General features: G+C 42.9%; 1 protein-coding gene across 6 annotated transcripts in view; it reads left to right on the top strand.

The window, feature by feature from the left end:
* Positions 1-18,969, top strand: part of PUSL1 (pseudouridine synthase like 1) — a 41,138-nt gene that overhangs the window by 6,306 nt on the left and 15,863 nt on the right. For 5 of the 6 annotated variants that reach the window (XR_003259237.2, XR_003259238.2, XM_026100644.2 and 2 more), the window contains exons 3-5: positions 3,454-3,641; positions 13,680-13,829; positions 15,758-15,931. Coding sequence is in view for 4 of the 6 variants with exons in the window: in XM_026100644.2 (XP_025956429.1) it covers positions 3,454-3,641; positions 13,680-13,829; positions 15,758-15,931 (512 nt within the window). In the remaining 2 variants the exon portion in view is untranslated. The remainder of the gene's footprint in view (positions 1-3,453; positions 3,642-13,679; positions 13,830-15,757; positions 15,932-18,969) is intronic. The other variant, XM_026100647.2, reaches the window with a different exon arrangement.

Raw genomic sequence — 18,969 nt, 5'->3', positions numbered from 1 at the left:
GCTGAGACCTGTGAACTCGGAGAACACCTGTGAAGAGAACCCAGCTCCTTGATTTCTGTATTTCCTCTATTGCTTTTTAGCTGAGTGCCCGGAGGTGAGTTGCGTAACTTCTGCCTCACTTTTCCCCGCTGGAATCCATAGATGATATCCAGCAGGACTGCATGGGGATCTGAATCAATAGCAGTAAAGCCTTTTGAGTTCCTCAGATGAAAGGCATTGTGCAAAAGCAAGGTATGATTGTTTTATCAGGCTTTTTCCTGAAAGTGGAGGAAAAAAATGGTTGCAACGCAAGCAATTACTGAAAAATAAATGATGCATCTTTTTTGTAATTTGTTGTGGGTGATATTAATAGATTAGAGTATACAGGAACAAAATGAGAAAAACTACCAGCTACTTATAGGCTCAAAGGACATCTGGATGGTGCAAGGATGAGACATTTGCATAGGTGAAGGCGTTGCTTGTGTATCACCTGTAAACAAGCTCAGCAGTTCAAAATTCTCTCTGTAAGGAGATTAATTAAGATGGGCTTTAAATGAAGTATTAAATGAAGTATTAAATATTGAAACTGGAGGCAGCAGTTGATTGTGGACTCTCTTATCAACTGCATGGCTGCTAGGCTGGAGGAAAAATAGCTTTCACAAGCAGAGATTTGGTGGTAGTGGTGGTGGTTATATTCTTCCTTGAATGCCCAGCACATATATCCTTCAGTTCTCTCTCCAAAGAGTTGTGCCTGGGAGAGTTGTGCTGGAGAAGGGCAGTTGTGAAAATTCCATTTAGTTGTAGCTGTCATTAAGTCCTGCACCTTTGTGGATTTTTTGGTTGACCTAAGCATCAGACACAACCAGATTCGCCTTGGAGCCTGTAGTCTTCCCTTCCGTTCCAGCCTGCTCTCTAAAAAGGCTCACCTTCTCCCCTGCAGAGGGGAAGAGATCCAAACTCTTCAGTGTTCTAACTATCCAGCTTAGTTCAGATGCAGTGCTTGAAGTGGCATGCAGTGTGGGGATCCAAAGGAGCACTGCATCCAAACTTCAAGCCCATACCAAGAAAGGAGGATGTTTTCCATGTACTGTCCTGTTCTCTCCCCCTCTTCTCCCCCCTCAACTGTGTTCCCACTGACTGTTCTGTGCCTGATGACAAAGGAAGGGGAAGAGAGGAACCTGCAAAACCCAAATACGTCTTTGCAAAAACTTTCCTCTTAAAATGCAGCCTCTGCTTTAAAACAAATTACTGAGGCACAAGCCAAGGTCTGCTGCAGAGAACTGTTTAATTTCTGTCTGCTTCTCTTTGCTAAGGGTAATAAGTAAAGATTTTCATTGTTAATTGTAACCACATGTGAACTCCAAATAGAAGAATTAGGAAGAGGGAAAGGCTAGGATCATTTGTGTTCTGTTTCCCAGGCTTTCCCCTGCAGCTTGGTTACATTTTTCCTTGCCTCCCTGTGCTTTTTAACAGTATGTTTCTGAGAGCTCAGAATTCTGTCTGCTTAAATAGTGGGAGCCTGGAAGGCATTTGCAAATTGGCCATTCAAACTTTATTGACTTTTGGTACCAAATTGAAATCTAATGAAGACCACTGCTGGGTTCACCACTCAGGAAAGAAGATGGGAGAGAGAAGGAAATTTCTAGTCATTCACCTAGTTCTCTGGAGCTTGTTTCATTTTTCAGTGTTTCAGATATGCTTCACTCATACACCCTAACAAATGACATTGGATTTTCTGTCTAAGGGCCTGCCCTCACAAAGGTAAAGGTTGTATTTGGCAGTGCTCCAGCAACTTACTTTAAAGCCTTACTGTATGAAAGACCAACTCTGATTTTAACATTGCATTAGCAAGTTCTTGGGATACCAAGATTTCTGACCTACCAGTGTTCACTTTTGCCCCTTAGCAAAACCCACCCTGACTTTGCTAAACTTAGGCCAGTCAAAACAGACCCTTAGATATATGGCATCTAATTAACTGTTAGCCTTTTTCTCTCTGTCTCTATCTGTTTCTCTCTCTCTCTCTCATTCCAGTCATCTTAATTAGAGGACATGATATTAATGACTCATTTAGCAGGGTTTTACTTACTTACCCAACAAGGATCCTGTAATAGTTCACCCAGTTGTTTTTCTAGCCCTTTGTTAGCAGGCAGAATGGAAAGGCAGAAGCAGAGTAGGGCCAAAAGCTAGCTCTTGTGGGAGGGAACAGTTGGGAAAAGGATCCAGTAACCCTGGGAACAGGTGGATTCTCTAGCAAATTCTTGCCTAAATCCATGTGCAGAACTGAAAGGATCTCAAATCACTCTCCTTGCCCTTGTGTTAAGAATAGTAAATTTCAGTATGTTGCAGTATAATTTCTTAACTAATTTTAAAGTATATTCCAGCTGCAGTGTAATTTAGGATCTTGTTTTGACTCCAATAAACTTGAACTCTCTGACTGTAGAAGTAATATTTGTCATTTTTTGCTTCCGTCTTGCTATGATAGCAGTCTTGTTAGTGTGAGTGAGGTATCAGCTCAATGTTAAGGCAACTCTAGGTCCTGAAGAAAACAGTGCTTTCAAGAGGATTAGCCAAATTCTGTATTAATGCAACTGTGGAAGCAGCGAATATAAGGAAATTCCACCTTGTGATTGCTGGTGGCATGTATTTGTCCTGTGGTTGTTTATACCTCCTGGGATGGCTCAGTGTCAGCTCTTCAACTACGGGTGTCTTTTATGAGAGCTGTGTCTTGATTCTCAGATCTGTTATATTTCTCCATGGGACTAATGAAATGCATTACATCAGTGCTATGCTACTGTGCCTCTGGTTGGTCCCCTGGCTCCTCCTCTGCTCTTAACAGTTAATGGAAACACACTGCCCTCTGTAACCCTGCTGCCATTATGGATGGGAAAGAACTGTCTGCAGCAGTAAGCTGCAGTATTTTATATAGTTCTGGCCTGCGCTGGGAACAAAGGATACAGCCTGAGCTCCTTCAGGCCTCTTGGCTGTGATGTCATTCAGGCATCCTTGTGCGCTATTTCTGTCCCTGTAATGCTTGGGTTCTGCAGCTTTTTAGGAGTGTGCACTAGGCTGTTTTTGCTTGCTGCACAAGCAGTCTGAATTCAGTTTTCAGCAGGGGCTATGTCTGGGTTCAAGTGAGGAATTCTCTGTCCTCTAGCCCACTCACCCAATATTATAAAGCAAAGGACAGGGAAATAAATATATGTTACTTTGTTTTACATATGTAAGGAAGCTCACACAGCATTTTGGATGTTCTCTTTAAGATGATTCTGGGACAAAGGGTGAGTAGCCAATGAGACCAGGAGAAATTCCCCAGGCAGGCTCCTCTCCATCCCTCTGCAGCCCACAGTAAAACTCGCAATTACTTCTCTATGTGAACACTAAGAAGGTATGTGATTGGCAAGGAGAAGGGCATTGAGTCCTAGGTAGCCCCTAGTGAGTCCCCTATTCATGATCCCTTCTCATATTGTCTTGCAGAAGGCAGCACAGAACCTAAAACCCGTCATTCCCATCAAGTTCCACATCTCCAGCCGAACAGATGCTGGTGTCCATGCACTCTGCAACTCTGCTCACCTTGACATCCAGAGGGCAACAGGGAAGCCACCTTTTCACGAGAGAGAGCTCATCTGCAGTCTCAATTACCACCTGAAGTCTGAGCCAATCCGGTGAGTTGGGTGGCAAGACAAAATCTTTTGATTTGTTCTTGTGGGAGGAGGGGGAACTGCAGCAGTGATCTCTCATCTTCATCCACAAGATAGATTTTCCCCTGTTAAACGTGTTGGCAAACCACCTCCATACACAAGAGTCCTTCTGCTCCTGCCAGGCCCCCTTGCGTGCTAAAGAGCAGTGTTGTTCCACCATTATTGTTGTTAGGGGGTCATCTGTGCTAACACCACTGAAACAAGAATTATTGTGAGAGAATGATCACCCTTTAAGTATTGGTCCCACTGGGTGATGCTAATGTCACACGTGAGCCAGAGTTAACTTTCAGTGCTGCTTTATTCCAACCCCCCCCCAAATTTTCTTTGCTTACTGAATTAGCACTTAACAAAAGCTTGGCTGCAATATTGCCTCTCTCCTGTATCTGGGCAAAAAGATGAAAAGCAAACACATGAGATCACACTTGGTGTTAGAACAGTCCAATCCTCCCTTCCTGTGAGATCAGCCTCTTTCCTTCTCTGGTAGACCAAGCCTACCACTTGACCTGGTTTAGAGAAGTTAAATCAAAATCTCCAGTTTAATATTTTTGTAACAAAATGGAATGTTTTGCTCAGTGGGGTAGATAAACGGTCCTTCTCATAACCAGCTGTTAATAACTAGAGAGAGCTGCATGTTAGTGTAGTGAGGAGCTTGGTCTAACAGCCTACAGAGAATAGAACAGCTGCCATTTCTCCTGTTTTCTTTTCTTCTTTCTTTCTATTACAGTTATTTCTTTTTATGACAGAATCTCAGAATTGGCTTATCCTCGGTGAAACTGAGGTCTAAGTGCTCACCCTCAAAGGTATTACTGCTGGAAAAAATTATCATTAAGCCAACAGCTTTTGTCAAGAAGTTGTATCAATTACATAAGCAGTTTCTATGCCCTGTGAATTTTCTGTCTTTCCAAATGGTGGATTGAATTTAGTGTTCAGTGCTTTTCTTTCCAAACTGCTGTGCAGTTTCTCTGCCAGCTGTCAAACGGCTGTTGTGTTCTGCCCCAGAATTAGGTGCATTTTTCATGGTTAAAGTGTAAATTGAATGAAACATGAAAGTTTTTAGACTAAAAGCCAAGTCTGTGCTAATGTCATAGAATCAACATGCCATTTGCCAGCAGCTGTTTTGCTCCTCTCTGCTCTTTCTTCTCTTATTTTGTCTTACTTGCATATACTGCAAACTCTTCGAGGCACAGACTTTGTTTATGGAGCAGCTGGCACAGTAAGACCTGACTTCCTGTGTACTACCCTAATGAAGAGTGTGTCAAAGCACTTCAGAGACAGGTAACTTAGAGGAAGCATTTGGGTGAGCAGTAGACCTTTGATGCAAGGTGCCAAGTAGTAATTGCTCAGAGGACCAGGTTTTTGCTCTGTTTCATGTTACTGCATCGTTTCTGATGGCTGGTGGCATGAACAGAAAGGAAGATTATGGAGGCAAGTATCCCATGCCAGAGTGAGGGACCAAGACAAAAAAAATATATCTCTCTCAACTCCAGTGAAGGAATCATTATTAAGAATAGCAACAATATTGTGAAGCACCCTCCCTATTACCATTTCACCTAGTTTGCTTTATGTTCTGATCTCCTCTTTGTGAGACAGGACTTGACCTGAATGCCAACACAGCAAAGCCTGGGATTTGAGGGCTGACATCATAGTTGAATCTGTCCTTGGTTTTGCAAGGGAGGATTCCAGTTCCCTTGGACCTGGGGATCAGTGAACTCAGCTCATTGAATGTGAAATGTGCAGGCATTCAAATGGTTTGGGGGCTGGGAGAGGGAGAGATGGTTGATCATGTTTCTTTTCTCCCAGGAGGTCTTTCATGCATGTCCCACATGCTATAGAAAGTGAAGAGTGAGACAGCAGTAGGGAGAAGCTGCAGCATGCCCTGCAGAAGGTGTTGGTCTGGGATTTAATCTGCTGCTTTGATTTTTCCCAAACCATATTGCAAGCATGCAAGCCCCTCAACAATTCCTCCCCTTCCCAAGAAATTGCTTCTGTTCTTCAGCTTTGAAATGGAAAAAGCAAAAGGTGGAGCCTGAGGAAAGCAATCCCAGGTAGCAGACTCTTTTCTAGCTTTGACTGCACTGGTGGGTGTTCAGCATGTCTGGCAACTAAGGTCCCCAGGGTCAAATTCTCGAAGGGTTTCAGTGACGGAAGGTATCTGCCTCTGTTTTTAGAAGCACTGAAGCAGATTGCCTGCCTCTAGCTGTCAGTAGAGGTAGGCAGCTAATCCACCCCAGAAGTGACTGAGGAGTGAGACATTCCAGCATGCTCCAGACATGCCTGTGACACCTGCAGTGCTGGGCAGATTCTAGCTGAGGTTGTAGAAGCATGGTATCTGCATTAACATTGTGTGAGAACCAGGGTAACCAGTTTGTTGTTCTGGCACCAGCTCACCTGTGGTAATGTAAGTGCCATGTTGTGTAGCAGAACCTGCTGCAACTTAATCCAGGCTATACACTGAGTCAGTGTCAATCAGAGATGGACTGAAAGGGTCAGCTTCTGGTCCAGTGGTCATTCTCTAGACCCTGTGCGGTGTCGGTGCTAGGAGCAGTTTTAGATGGAGGGACTAGTTTCTACCCTCTGCTTCCAGAGTTCTGCTATGTCATATTTGTAGGGCACAGTAACACAAGGAAACAAATTTCCACCTATGCTAATATTCATGAATGTGTGTGAGACAGACTTCTATCATGGTTACGTCTGTCCAGGCTTCTGGTAAGTTTGGCAGTGGTGACTTGACTTGCTGCCTTAACAAGGTACATTGAGGCCAGGATCCCACCTACGTATCCTCTGTATGCCTGTTCTCTGGAAGTGCTCAGTGCCTGCAGCTCCCATGGCCTCAGGATTGGGTTTTGCACTGATTTCCTGCAGGGTTTCTTGAGCTGTACGACAATGATGCTTTGCGTTTAAATACAGTGGAATCTTTTGTCTAGAGGCTCTCAACTCAGTCAATGATTGAAGCAGAATGCGCAGCACCTGTCTTAGAGCCAGCTGCATTCTTTCACTTCTGAACAAGTACTAGGGGAGCCATCAGAGAGTGAAGGTGAGGAGTCACTAAAATCCTAGGGAATCTGAGCTCTGAAAAGAGAGGCGAGGAGAGCACTGGTAAGGCCTTATTACTAGAGGCACATAGTTTATTTTGTTGCTCTTGTTATTTTAAATACTCTTTTTCCTTGGATATTTACAGCTCCTTTGACAACTCTTGGAAAGGGTTTTGGGGACCAACATAAGGGCCACACCACTTTTCTCCTTTGATTCTGTCTTCTGGCTGCCCACCCCACGTTAGCCTTGCTCTTGCTGTTCCTCTGAGACACCCTCTTGTGATGTCTTGGAGGGGGTAGGCTCAGCCTAAGGGGGCTACGGCACTAATGTTATGCTGCTGGAGCTGGATGCAGCCTATGGTTGCCATTAGGAATTAGTCAATCCTCAGAAATATTATTGTAAGGGATAGTTCTCTCCCCTTTCACCTTATTTGCAAAAATGTGTTTTAGCACTTTCCAGAGTTAGTTGAGTCTTTCTGTGAGAGCAAATGTTTCACTGTGACTATCTTACAGAAAAGAAAATACTAATTTCATTGCTGGTACTGCACAGCTCATGGACAGCCTTTCCTTCAAAATGAAGTAGATCATAGTTTTGGTTTTCTTCTTTAAGGCTAAAGCAGTCATTTACATGTCAAAACTAACCAATTTTACAGCCAGAAGGTACCAGTGGAATTACCAGTCTTTTCTCCCATGTGTTACTCGCTACAGAATCTCAGTCTCTTTCTCCTGAGTTTAGACTTGTAACCTGTGCATTGTGTTGCCTAGCTTCGATGGAATAAGTTGTCCTAGAGAGCTAAAGGTACTGTTTTGACCCCGCCATTGTCCAACTTTACATAGTCGTAGCTAGGATTTATGAGATCTTGACTGATTAGTCCTATAATAAATAATCAGCATCAAAAATGTCTTAATCCTTTATGAAGAAGGATCCTTTATGAGGAATGGTTAAAGCATTTGAAATATTAAATCTTAATGAATTACAGCCTTCTGAGTAACAGTCGTTCTCTTAGCTGTAGAAGGTGTTTTTCTTCTCTGTAAGAAAACCCCTCTATTTGATATCTGTAAGAAAACCGCTCTGCTGGTGTTTTGTGTAGTATTAAAGGCAGTAAGTACTGTCCTTTTGGGAAAAGAAGGCAAGTTAGTTCAGTGAAATTTACTTGGCCTCAAGCTATTGTTGCTCTTGCTGTTAGAGTCTGATCCCATTTCCTTGAACATAAAAGAAGAACATAAAAGAAAGGCATACTGAGCATAGGAATTGGCAGCAAAGTTCAGAAATATTGGGTTTGTAAATGTTGATTAACACATGAGCAGCCTCAGGACCAGATGAAGAAAGGCATCTAGTCTTCTCAGCCATTGTAAGACCTGAGAAATCTGTGCTCGTGTGAGGTTGTTGATTGGTCTTAACCGCAGATCTGACTATGGGCCCACAGCAGCCATACCAGAAATAAAGCCTGGGCTGGGTAAATAAGACAAAGGAGGGAGAAATGTTTCAGAGAAAGCCATGCATTGGAAGAGGAAAGGGAGCAGGAATATGTCTACAACTCTAGGTGTTGCTCTGAACTAATGAAGGTCATCATGTTGTCTGTTTTTCCTTCCAAATATGACATCCTTCAAGAGGAAGATAAACAAGGCCCAACTCTGCCACTGGGGTGAAGTCCAGTCTTTCTTCTCCACCTGCTTCCCAGCAGTGAGGTGATCTACATCTTGCACCCAGGTTTCTGTGCCAGCCCTCCCATTAGTGCAGAGGTGCGAAGGAGGCAGGGTGGGTTTGATGACTGAGAAGTAAGTTCAGGTTCTCTCCCTTTCTTGCCCTTCAGCATGCTACGCAGGTGTATAGGGTTGCCGTTGAAGAGAAGTTTCTAGTTAGAGAGCATCTCCAAAAGGAGTAGCAGTGGGATCTCAAAGACAGGGAAAGCTTTTGTGTTATATCAAGGTCTGACATATCAGGAGGAGATGTCTTTTGACAGAATGCAATACAGTCCTGATTGATTAGAGAGTTTAGGTTTATCGAGATGCAGTCAGATCTGCTGCTCCCTCCTTCCTTGGGCCGTACTTTTTAAAAATGTTTCAGCTGCTTTCCATTAAGGAGCTTGGTGATGGGCATGAGCCTAGGCCGACTCAGCAACAATCCCCTCCCTCTGTAAACATTGCTTTGCTGAGAAGAATTCTCTCATAATGCTGAACAGAAAACTCAGCACTTTCATGTGGTTGTGAGCAGGGGTGATGGGGAGAGAGGTCTTTGAGAGCGCATTATTGTCAATAGAGCTTGGAAGGGAAACAAGATTCCAAGCTGGCTGACTGCATCATCAGCAGTAATAACCTTTGGTGCTTTGCTGTATGGTGAGTCTCTTCTGTCATCTGATCTGCTTTTTAGATTTGTAGAGCATATTTGAAAGGATCTTGTCCACAAAGATCAGAATGCATCCTGTAGATGGGGCAACATCAGGAGGGCCGTGGTGTCACTAAAGGAGAGATGGTAGTACAGTAGACACACACCTCCTATTTCTGGTTTTGGTTTTGTAAGTACATGATAAAAGCTGTCTGGGTGACAAGAAGACAGAGCTGGGATTCCTCTTACCTCCCGGAAATTAGTATTCAGCTCCTTCTGTTGCCAGTGGGGAGAGAAGGACGTCCTTCTCGGTGACGATTGTTTACAGTTAGATGTCTTCAGGGTTTATTGGTTTTGTTGGGTTCTTTTTGTGTCAAACTTGTTGCTGAAATTCAGGCTCTGTTGAAAAGCTAATGTCTGCTAGTAGGCTTTATTTACCAGCAGTCTTGCAAAAATGGGATCCTGACAAGGACTGAAATGAAGTATGTTTGAAGAACTGGTGGGATAAATGATGGAAAGGCATTCCCAGCTAGAAAGAGCCTGTGGTAGCAATTGTATCTGCTAAGAGAGGCAGGAAAGGATACCTGCACTGAAGAATCATGTAAGCATAAACGGGCTTTTCTGAAAGAGCCACTCTATCAGAGGGAATAAAAGAGTGGTTATTTCATTAAAAATCACACAGGCTTTAACAAGAGAAGCTCAAAGGGGATTAAATGCTTGCAGAGACGTGTAAACAGGGGGAAATAAATACTTAATTATATTACTGACTTTAGAAGAGGCTGGAGGTCCTAGATTCAAACTCCAGTGGAAGCCTTGAGGATGTAGTTTGTATTCCTGCTGAGAGGTGTTTAAAGAAGTGGAACAATCTCCTGGGCTTGTTGTTGCAAATTTTTGTAGAGGCCTGTCATTCAACTGTAATTTCTTTTTCCCTGGTCTGAGCCTTTTCAGTCAAAGGGGGGAGCCAGAGGCACTTGAGCTAGCAAAAATCCCTGGAGCACCAACTTTTAAAAAATAAATAAATAGGTTTGTCTTTTACTTGGTCCCATATGGTATCAAATTTTTGGGCTTCCTTACATCTCTTTTTTTCCATATGCTGAGCTCAGAAGACAGAAGAGCACAAGGCAGGACAGAAACTACTTTCTAGGAGAGGCATCCTCTAAAGTAGCATCTGCAGAGAGATTGTGACCCCTTGCCATATACTCCATGCAGTATGGTGAGAAGCCAGTACTCTGGCTTAATGGAAAGCTGACATCTTCAAATCAAATACAGCACTTTGGGGGAGGTACAGACAGATGGGGAAGCTCTGTTTTCTCCCATGCCAGAGAGAAGGGTATTCTCCCCGCCTACAACCTTTGTACCTTTGTACCTTCCTTCTGGCTACAGGCTCTCTCTGTTTAATGGTAATGGTGACATTGGCTTAGAGAAACAAAGCAATTACTCTCTGTTGCTTGTGGAAGAAAGCAGGAGTTCACCGGCCTGGAATGCTGCTTCTTGAGTTAACTGCTCAGAGTTAATGGAAGATGAGTAGGCATGAACATTCCCAAAAGCCATCTCCTGCAGACATGAGATGTGAGGGTTCCCAGGAGGTTTCCTGCATGCAGCATTCTGCTGGTTTCAGGCAGATTCAGTCTAGGCCATGGTGGGATGTTCCTGCACTTTTATTGCTGCAGCAAAGTGCTATTTGTCTTGGAGGTTGTGGGGAGAGATGGGAGGTAAGTGACCTAGTTTCTGCTATCTCCATCTGCTGCAACGAGCTGCTGAAAGACTGAGCAGTGTGCACTGCTCGGGGTGTCCAGGTATCTGTCGATGGGAGAGTCCTTCCCATTTGTGCTTGGGGCCACAGTTCTGCAAGAGCCTTGGGCTTGTTCTCATAAGAGGATAACTGGATAATGGTTGTGTTGTGGATTTTAGGTGTTTTCAAGTCCTGTGTATCTAGGTGCTAATGACCATAGAGAGTGATGGCACTCCATCTTATGGATACAGCAAGGCTAAGGTGAAGTGGGCATAAACCTTAGGGTTCCTGTTTTTGTTTTTGGGTTTTTTTTTTTTTTTTGGTGTTTTCAGATAGTCACTGGACCCAAGAAAGTGGTTCATGAGACTAGAAAATAAGAAGACCTAGGATATGCAGTCTTGCTAAGGCTATTGGATTTTGTGCTTCCTCTTACCCATGGATCTAGTAGAGCTGGATCAATTGCCAGTAAAAGTGGTTACAGTCTGATGTCTGTTGACTTGCTTTTATGATGAGTTTGCCAAGCAAAGCAGGAAGCAGGCTGTTTTATATCACTTAGTTAAAACTGATTGACTTTCTTCTACCTAGTGTCTCTGGCAAAACCAGTGATTGAATAACCCCTGAGAACTCGCTGCTTTTTTGCCCCCCAGGAAGATGCTGAAGCATCTTGGACAGAATGCTCTTCAGCTGGTCTCAGCCCTCCACAGTTTTCTTTGGATAAATTGGAGCCATGCTTCCCAGAGGCAACTGGGAACAGTTTTTTCCTCCATCTCCCCATCATGCTCCCTAACAATAGAACAGCGTCATCTCTGACAAGGATTCGGAGGAGAGAGGACTGGAGTCTGGGAGCCAGAGAGATATCAACAAATGCTGAAATGTCAAGGGTGTACGTGTGTTAAAATACCTCTTCTATGTGACAATGGTGGCAGAAGTTCTTGGGTACAGTAAAGTCACGCTCTAGCAAATATAGGGCAGAAAGAGGTAGGAAGATCAGAGGAGGCAGTCAGCAGAAAGTAAGGGATGAATTCATAGAGGGCAGGAGAGAGCAAGTTGCAGGGAAAAGAGGAAAGAAATTCAGCTAACATTAAAAGTAACATTGAGACCCTGCTGCAGGAGGTGACGGGGTTGCCTAATATACGAGGTGACAGAACCTGAAAACATCACCATAGAAACAGTGCATTAAAAGCCTCTCTTAGTGGTAGCTGTGTTTGGGACATCTGGTTTTATCATCTACATGACTTCTCTTCCAGTCAGGCTGATGGTCTCCTGGGAGCTAGAGGGCTGAACTCAGAGGGCTTTGGGTATGGCCCATAGTCTTTCGAAGGCAAACATTAACTCACTCTCTGTCCTTTGGGTGAATATTTCACAGCTGTGTTAGGGCAGTTCTGAGCCAAGTGAATACGTCTAAAAGAGCTTACTTATCAACTTGGACATGGTACTTCACTAACTAGCTTCTAATTTGCCAGCCCAGAGCAGAGGCAAAAAAAGCATTTGTTTGCCTGACAAACTGTGTGGAAATTTCCTTTATGGCTCTGCATTCAGGTGGTCAAGTCTTTGGAAAAAATGTTGCCTTGGATGTGAGCACATTTGGGTAAGAGCCGCAGGCACTGGGATGTTTACTTACAGAGCTGAGAGGATTTCAGCACTTTCCTTTTGTTCATGTTCCTTTTGTTCTGGTGGGCCTGGTAAGGAAGGTAGTGGATTAAAAATCCAGAGAGAATTATTATTATTTTACTCTGGTAACGAGAGGGTGAATTGCTATTTTCTTTGTTCTCCTAGCTTACTGGGTATACCAAAGAAATTGGTGAGAATGCCATAAATTCTTGTGAAAAACACAACACTCCCTTGACATTTGCAGCAGCCACTTAAGAGCTCATGACCCTGCTGTGGTTGATGCTAGTCATAGTGTAGTGTAACATAATATTCTGTATTTGTGAGATAGGTTTCATCTCTGAGGATCTCAGGAAATCTTGAAAAAAAATCCTGCTTGTTTGTTTTTGCAAAACTTTCCCTCAAGTGATTTGTATTTGTATGTACACATGAATGTTTTGAAGAAAGTACACACGTGTGCCTTCAGCACCTAATTGTGTGTGGGAATAATGCGATCTGTTTAATGTCCTTAGCTGTGCCGTCTCTGAGAACTCAAAATGAATGCAACATTTAGATGAAGTTGAAGGAAGAACTGAGGGCAGCCAAAGTTCCTTGCTTGCCTGGGAATTTAGGCGAGGATGCCCAGAGTTATGGACAGTGAGACTGCTAGTAATCATGTGGGCTTAGAATAGCAGTAGTGTCTCTTGTAAGGAAGACTCCTCCAATGTGCCAGTCTTTGTTTCAGCAACTGTGAAAGTGTATTAGAAGAGCACTGATGTGTTCACAAGGTGTGCTCCCCAGATGGATAGGGAAATAGTCAGCTTGCTTTGAGAAGTTGCTGCCTCGCTGGAGATGTGACTAGGAACATATGTGCAGTCAGCCAGGTGCAGTACAATTCAGTGGGCTCAGTACAATTCAGTGGGCTGGGTGAGATGTCTTTTTTCCCTGTGTAACAAAACATATACTCTAGGTTACCATTTCTCAGCTGAGGGATGGATCAATTTCAGCATCTTGTGATGGTGTGAGCATTGCACAAAACTTGTTGATAGATGAGGCGAAGTCAGTTTCACTGTGTATTTGCTAGTAGGGATGAAGGCCTCCTCTTCCTTCTTCTAGTTGACAGATACCTCTGGCAGCCCACACATGTAATCCTTGATTACTGGTTAATCACTGACTGTCAGGAGAAGATAATGAACTGTAAGTGCAGTTTCTCAAAGAATCCTGTTGCATGTTTTAATTCTGATGTACGTGGTAATCAGGCAAAAACCCTTGAGTTAGTGCATGATGTTTCTCACCATCTCACTCATTTTCTTCTCTCCTAACAGCATTTTGAGTGCCTATCGAGTGGCCAGTAGTTTCCATGCACGCTTCTCTGCACTGTCAAGAACCTACGTTTATCGGCTATTGATGGGCTGCACTCATCATTCTGAAATACCAGTGTTCGAAAGGGATCTCTGCTGGGCTCCTGGGGGAGGGTAAGTGTATTTCTTTAAACCTCCCTGGGGGGATACCTCATTAATGCTCTGGAAACGCTTGGCTTTGGGAGGAGCGAAGAGAGAGTAATTTCCACATGTGAGACTAGATTTCCAGTTCATATTGACCAGATTTCTGTGTTGAAATCAGTGCAATTACACTGAGTCATGCTCACTAAAACCTGAGACTTACAGGTCTTTTTAACTGTACTGTCAGTTGTACCTGTGATTGACATGCTTGGCACTGCTGAAGACACTGGGTAGAGCCTCTGAACAACTTTGTGCCCACCCCTTAGAAAGTGATGAGCGTTACCTTAGATTCCCTTGCTAATTCATACAGCAAACCCATTCTGGCAACTGGTTGAAGGCATAATGCTCTGATACAGTGCATTCAGGCAGAAATGCCTGGCTTCGGAAATCTCAGTTTTAGATGCAACCATACACAAAAGGCAGTCAAGAATACTGGCTGAGGTGGGATTTTTTTTCGTAGTCCTGTTTTTGGTGATGACTGCATGTAAATCTGCTTTGTTGTTCCCTATTTGAGTGCTTGTATGTTTGAATAATAAGTGAGATTCAATAGCTCTAAGCAACCCTACAATAATAAACCAGTGTATCTAGCCCAGTGTTCACATGTGTTCTTGAAGTAGTCGCCAAGAACCAATCAGTGCTTATACAAGCAAGGGAAGAAAAACAAACTCAGTGAGGAAACAAAATATCATCTCTAAACATGATAAACAGTGGGTGAGGAAAAAATAAACAAACCCCAAAAGATAGTTTGTTACTATTCTTTAAATCAGGATGTGCTGAAATAAATATACATTCAAGAAAATGGAAGTTTTTCACAACATTGTAGAAAAACAGTTTTATAGCCAGTTACAATAGTTCAGTCACCACTATTGGAATAACATTACATTTTTTTTCATTACCAGCAAAACAATCTTAACTGTCCTGGTAGAGGTGTGAAGATGACATTGTCCTAATATAAAACATCTGGCTTTCCTGTGGGCTGTGGCAGGGAAAAATAAATCTGAAATTGCAAAATTAGATGTTATATACACAATGCACCTTAATCTCTGTGTGACCAGGACTCTGTAAGTGCTAGTCAATTTTCTTGAACATGGCAAATAATTTTAATGATGTTGGAACAACTCATCTTGATCTTTTTATTTTCCTTCAGAAAGATTTTGACTTCTGTTAAGATCTGAAAAACTTCAGCCATAGATCATCCATACTTGTTCAAGCTTTCTTAGGAGAAATTTACAAAACTAGAATAAGAATAGACATCTGTTCAGCAAATAAATCTGTAAATCTGTCTAAATCCCTTTGATTGACAGTACTTTAAACAGATCTTAATAATTCAAAGGAATAAGTCTGAATGGCACTTGGTATTCTGAGTTTTTCCCTTGGCTCTTTCTTCTGCCCCTTCACCTTGGGTTTGCACTGGGTTCAGCTCTGACAGTTTGCTCACTAGTTCCACTTCTATTACTACCAGTTTTAATCTTCTGGGTGTTACAAATCTAAAGTTTGGAAAACCATCGTGGTGTTTGATACCTTCTTACCTGGAAATATCTTTTTCGTTTTATGAGATCCAGATACTGCAAAGGTTTTCTGATGTTCTTCCTTTCTGCTCAAGCCAGCAATTTGAGTAGATTTACTTGAATTCAACAGTGATAAGCACCACAGCAGGATAAAGGTTTGTGTAAAAGTCTTTGCCTGCCAGCGTTCAAGAGATAACATTCGCATCTAGCCTGGGGTTTTGAACACCTTCAAACGTCAAGTCATCTGGCATCTTGGTTTGTGCCATTGTAAGAGAAACTCCATCTTGCAAAACGGTGTTTAAGCATCCCATCAATTGATTGGACTTTGACCCACATAACATGCTTGGTTCCACCTAATGCTCCTTTCCTTCTGCTCTGCATGTTCAATTTCAGCTACCTGAATGTGCCTGCCATGCAAGATGCAGCATGGTTCCTACTGGGGACCCATGACTTCAGCACCTTCCGCTCACTCAACTCTGAAACACCTTTTCAGTCTCCGGTCAGAACCATCCTCCAGGTAGACATCCGACCCTCTTCTGGTTTCCTGTCCCACCACTATGAATACAGGTGAGAGTCTAGATAGTCAGCTGAGGAGCTGCGTTGAATAACCAGTGTTTGAAAAGCTTTGTCTTTGCTTTGTCTGAAAAGCTGCTTTTCAGAATTGCTTTCAACACTGACTTCCTGCTTGCTGTGCAGTGCCTCCTCAGTTGTCTGCTGCCAGCAAGGTTCTGCCCAGTGACAGCTTGGAAAGGATATTCCTTTCTCTTTCTTCCCCCATGTCCCCAGGAGCAAGATAAGCAGGACTGAGGGCAGGGAAGCTGGTCCATTTGTTTGTGCCGTAATGCAGGATGTTATAACCAGGTGTGTGGGATCTGAGATAGAGCAATTCCTGTAATGCCAGCATTCCCACTCACTGTAGTTGCTAAAGACCAGCTCTGCCAGGGAACAGGAGATTTTTTTTTTTTACTCCTGCTACTGTCGTAGCTTTTCCTAAAGACTGCATGCAGGAGAAAAAAACATGCAATGCCTGGGTAACTCTAATATTCAGATCCATTCAGTTCACACAGGCAACTCCTGGTGCCATCCCTGGGGATGCTGGTGAAGAAAAGTCCAGTATTCCTCAGTCACTACATAAATAAAAAATTGTTCACTGTCAGGTTCTTTCAGGATCAGATCTTGTAAGTATTGAAATTAAGGGGCTGGATATATTCACTCTCTTAGCAGAAACTGAACTCTCTTTTCCAGAAAGATCATGGGTATTTACCATCCGGACATGATTCTTGCATTGATGTTGGCTTCTTTCACATGCACGTGGCTGTTGTGTTCCAATTTGAAAGCAAACCTTGCTGTTTTCTGTCTCCAAATCATGTTTTCCTGGGTTCTGAGTAGGAGAAAACCCTTCCTTTGTAGTTTTCCAGAACAAGCCTCCATTAAATTTGAATATGTCCTGAGCTGTCTGTAACAATAAGTGCCATGCTCCAAGCTGCTGCTTACCCTTACTGCAGTTTGCGTGTAGCCCATGTTTCTTTCCACTTGTCTTAGAATGACATATTTTGCCAGCAGCAGTGTAAGACAAAAACCAAAGGGAGCTGTAAAAATAGATGAGATCTGTACGCTCTGAGTATCCGTGGTCTCGCAGTTCCTCTCAGTCTCCCTGTTCAGGAGCAGGAAGAGAAGGGCATTTTGTCTGATTCCTGCTTTCCCTTCTCAGTATTGGTGCCTGTTAATATACAGCCACATCTTAAATAGCCATCCAGTTGGCTCTGGCACTTTCACTGCTAGTGTGGGCAGTTAGTGCCAGATGGAACACTTCCTTCCCTCCTTCTTGCCCTGCATCCAATCAACATCATCCCCATGGGAAGACGAAGGTGAGGAAACTGGGGGTTGCCACAAGTTATTGTTGGATTGCCATTGCTGGATGAAGAGCTTGGCCTCCTTCCATCAAGCGTGGTTATGCTTTGGTACCCAAGTAAGGATGAAATGTTTCATCCCTAAAATCATCTTGTGCCTTATGCTGCACACCAGTGTTAGTGGCAAAGGCCTGAGCTAACCAGAAAATAACCATGGACAGTCTTGTCATAGTCGCCTGGGAGTGTGTTATGGGCCAGATCACCTTCCATATCCAGACCTTCTGTCGTTAGTTGACCAATCTGTGAGATTTAATACGTATCAGCTCTTTTTTTGTGTCTTTGATTTTAATTTAAAAAAGGGAGTTTGCCATCCCTTGCATAACTAGCTGCATAAATCCATCCCACACCAGGCCAAAAACAGCTCACGAGGGAGAGAGCAGACCTAAAAAATGGATCAAAAGCATCAAACTAGTTGCTGGTAGAGTACTTTTGCTGAGGTTTGGTGACACATGCTGCCAAACTTCTGTTTTATAACAGGAGTCATCTTTATAATGTGTAGATATTGATTGATTTGATTTAATGAATGTTTAAGTTGGAGGGGGCAGCTTAAAGAAGCCTAACTTTAATGCATTTAAATGGCATTTAACTCCCTTAGAGTCCTTTGAGGCTGTTATTAAAGCCTTAACCAAAACCATGAATTCTCTGGTCTAGAGAATAAAGTTCTGGGGGGGGTGGCAGGCTGGGTTTTGTTGTTGTTTTTTATAGCGTCCTTGTTACAGTGAATCTGTAAAACATTCTATATGGGGACAGTTGCAGTCATAAAGCTCAGTATTTGCTTTTGCACATTCTGCAACTAAGACAGCCAATATGCCTGAACTGCATGTGTATTTCTTCACTGCAGTAGCAGGATGAGCTGCTCCTGCAATGAAAGGGCTAGGATTTTGCTAAAAGCATACAAATAGATTCTTAAGACTAATCTAAGGAGGTTTATTTTTTGCTTTAGAGAGATGAATCGAGAGAGTGATAAACCTTAGTCTCCTAGTCAAATAACGAAGCTTTTATTTCTCACTCCTTCCTTCCCTTCTGAACTGAAACCAATTTTCTGAATTGACCACTTGTCTGTTTGAAAGGGCAACTGTTAAAATGGTTCCTTCCATAAAACTCAGTTCCTTGGCAACAGTGGAAGTGGAGTTATTGTCCCATCCATACAAAGTATTTTTGAATGCTAAGACTGTGTTCAGAGACTCAGCCACATCACTTATTCCTGGGGAGTGATTGCTCTGTCACCTGTTTTCTAGCAGAGTATGTATTATTCATTGCAAGGTGCTCAGTTCTGCTGCCATGTGGAAAAGACAGCCACAGTTACTGCTGATGAGCAAAATTATTGCTGAGATTAACAAAAAAAAAAAAGGAAGTTTTTGTCTTGGGAAAAATATCATGTAGACTTTGAAAGAAAACAAGGTATTTTTCTTTAAGTTTCTCAAACTGTCTTTTGTAGCTTAATGTATCTTGTCAAGACAATCAAAATACGAGAAATCCTGGCTAGAGCTGGTACATGAAATTTGAAGAGGACTGCAGTAGGGAGATTTGCCATTATTCAGAAAATCTCTCTCGTGCATTGCTAAAGAGCTGAGCTGAATTCTGACCTTGATGTTCTAGGTGTTTTTGCAGTGTGCATGTGTGTAATGATGGAAATGTCTGTATGCCATGTACATTGAGGAGGCAAGAGAACAGACTGTATGTAAGTGATGGAGA

This window comes from Dromaius novaehollandiae, chromosome 24, assembly GCF_036370855.1.
Source record: "Dromaius novaehollandiae isolate bDroNov1 chromosome 24, bDroNov1.hap1, whole genome shotgun sequence".
Taxonomy (NCBI): Eukaryota; Metazoa; Chordata; class Aves; order Casuariiformes; family Dromaiidae; genus Dromaius; species Dromaius novaehollandiae.
Note: the sequence above shows the minus strand (reverse complement) of the source record. Positions and strands in the feature narration are given on the sequence as shown.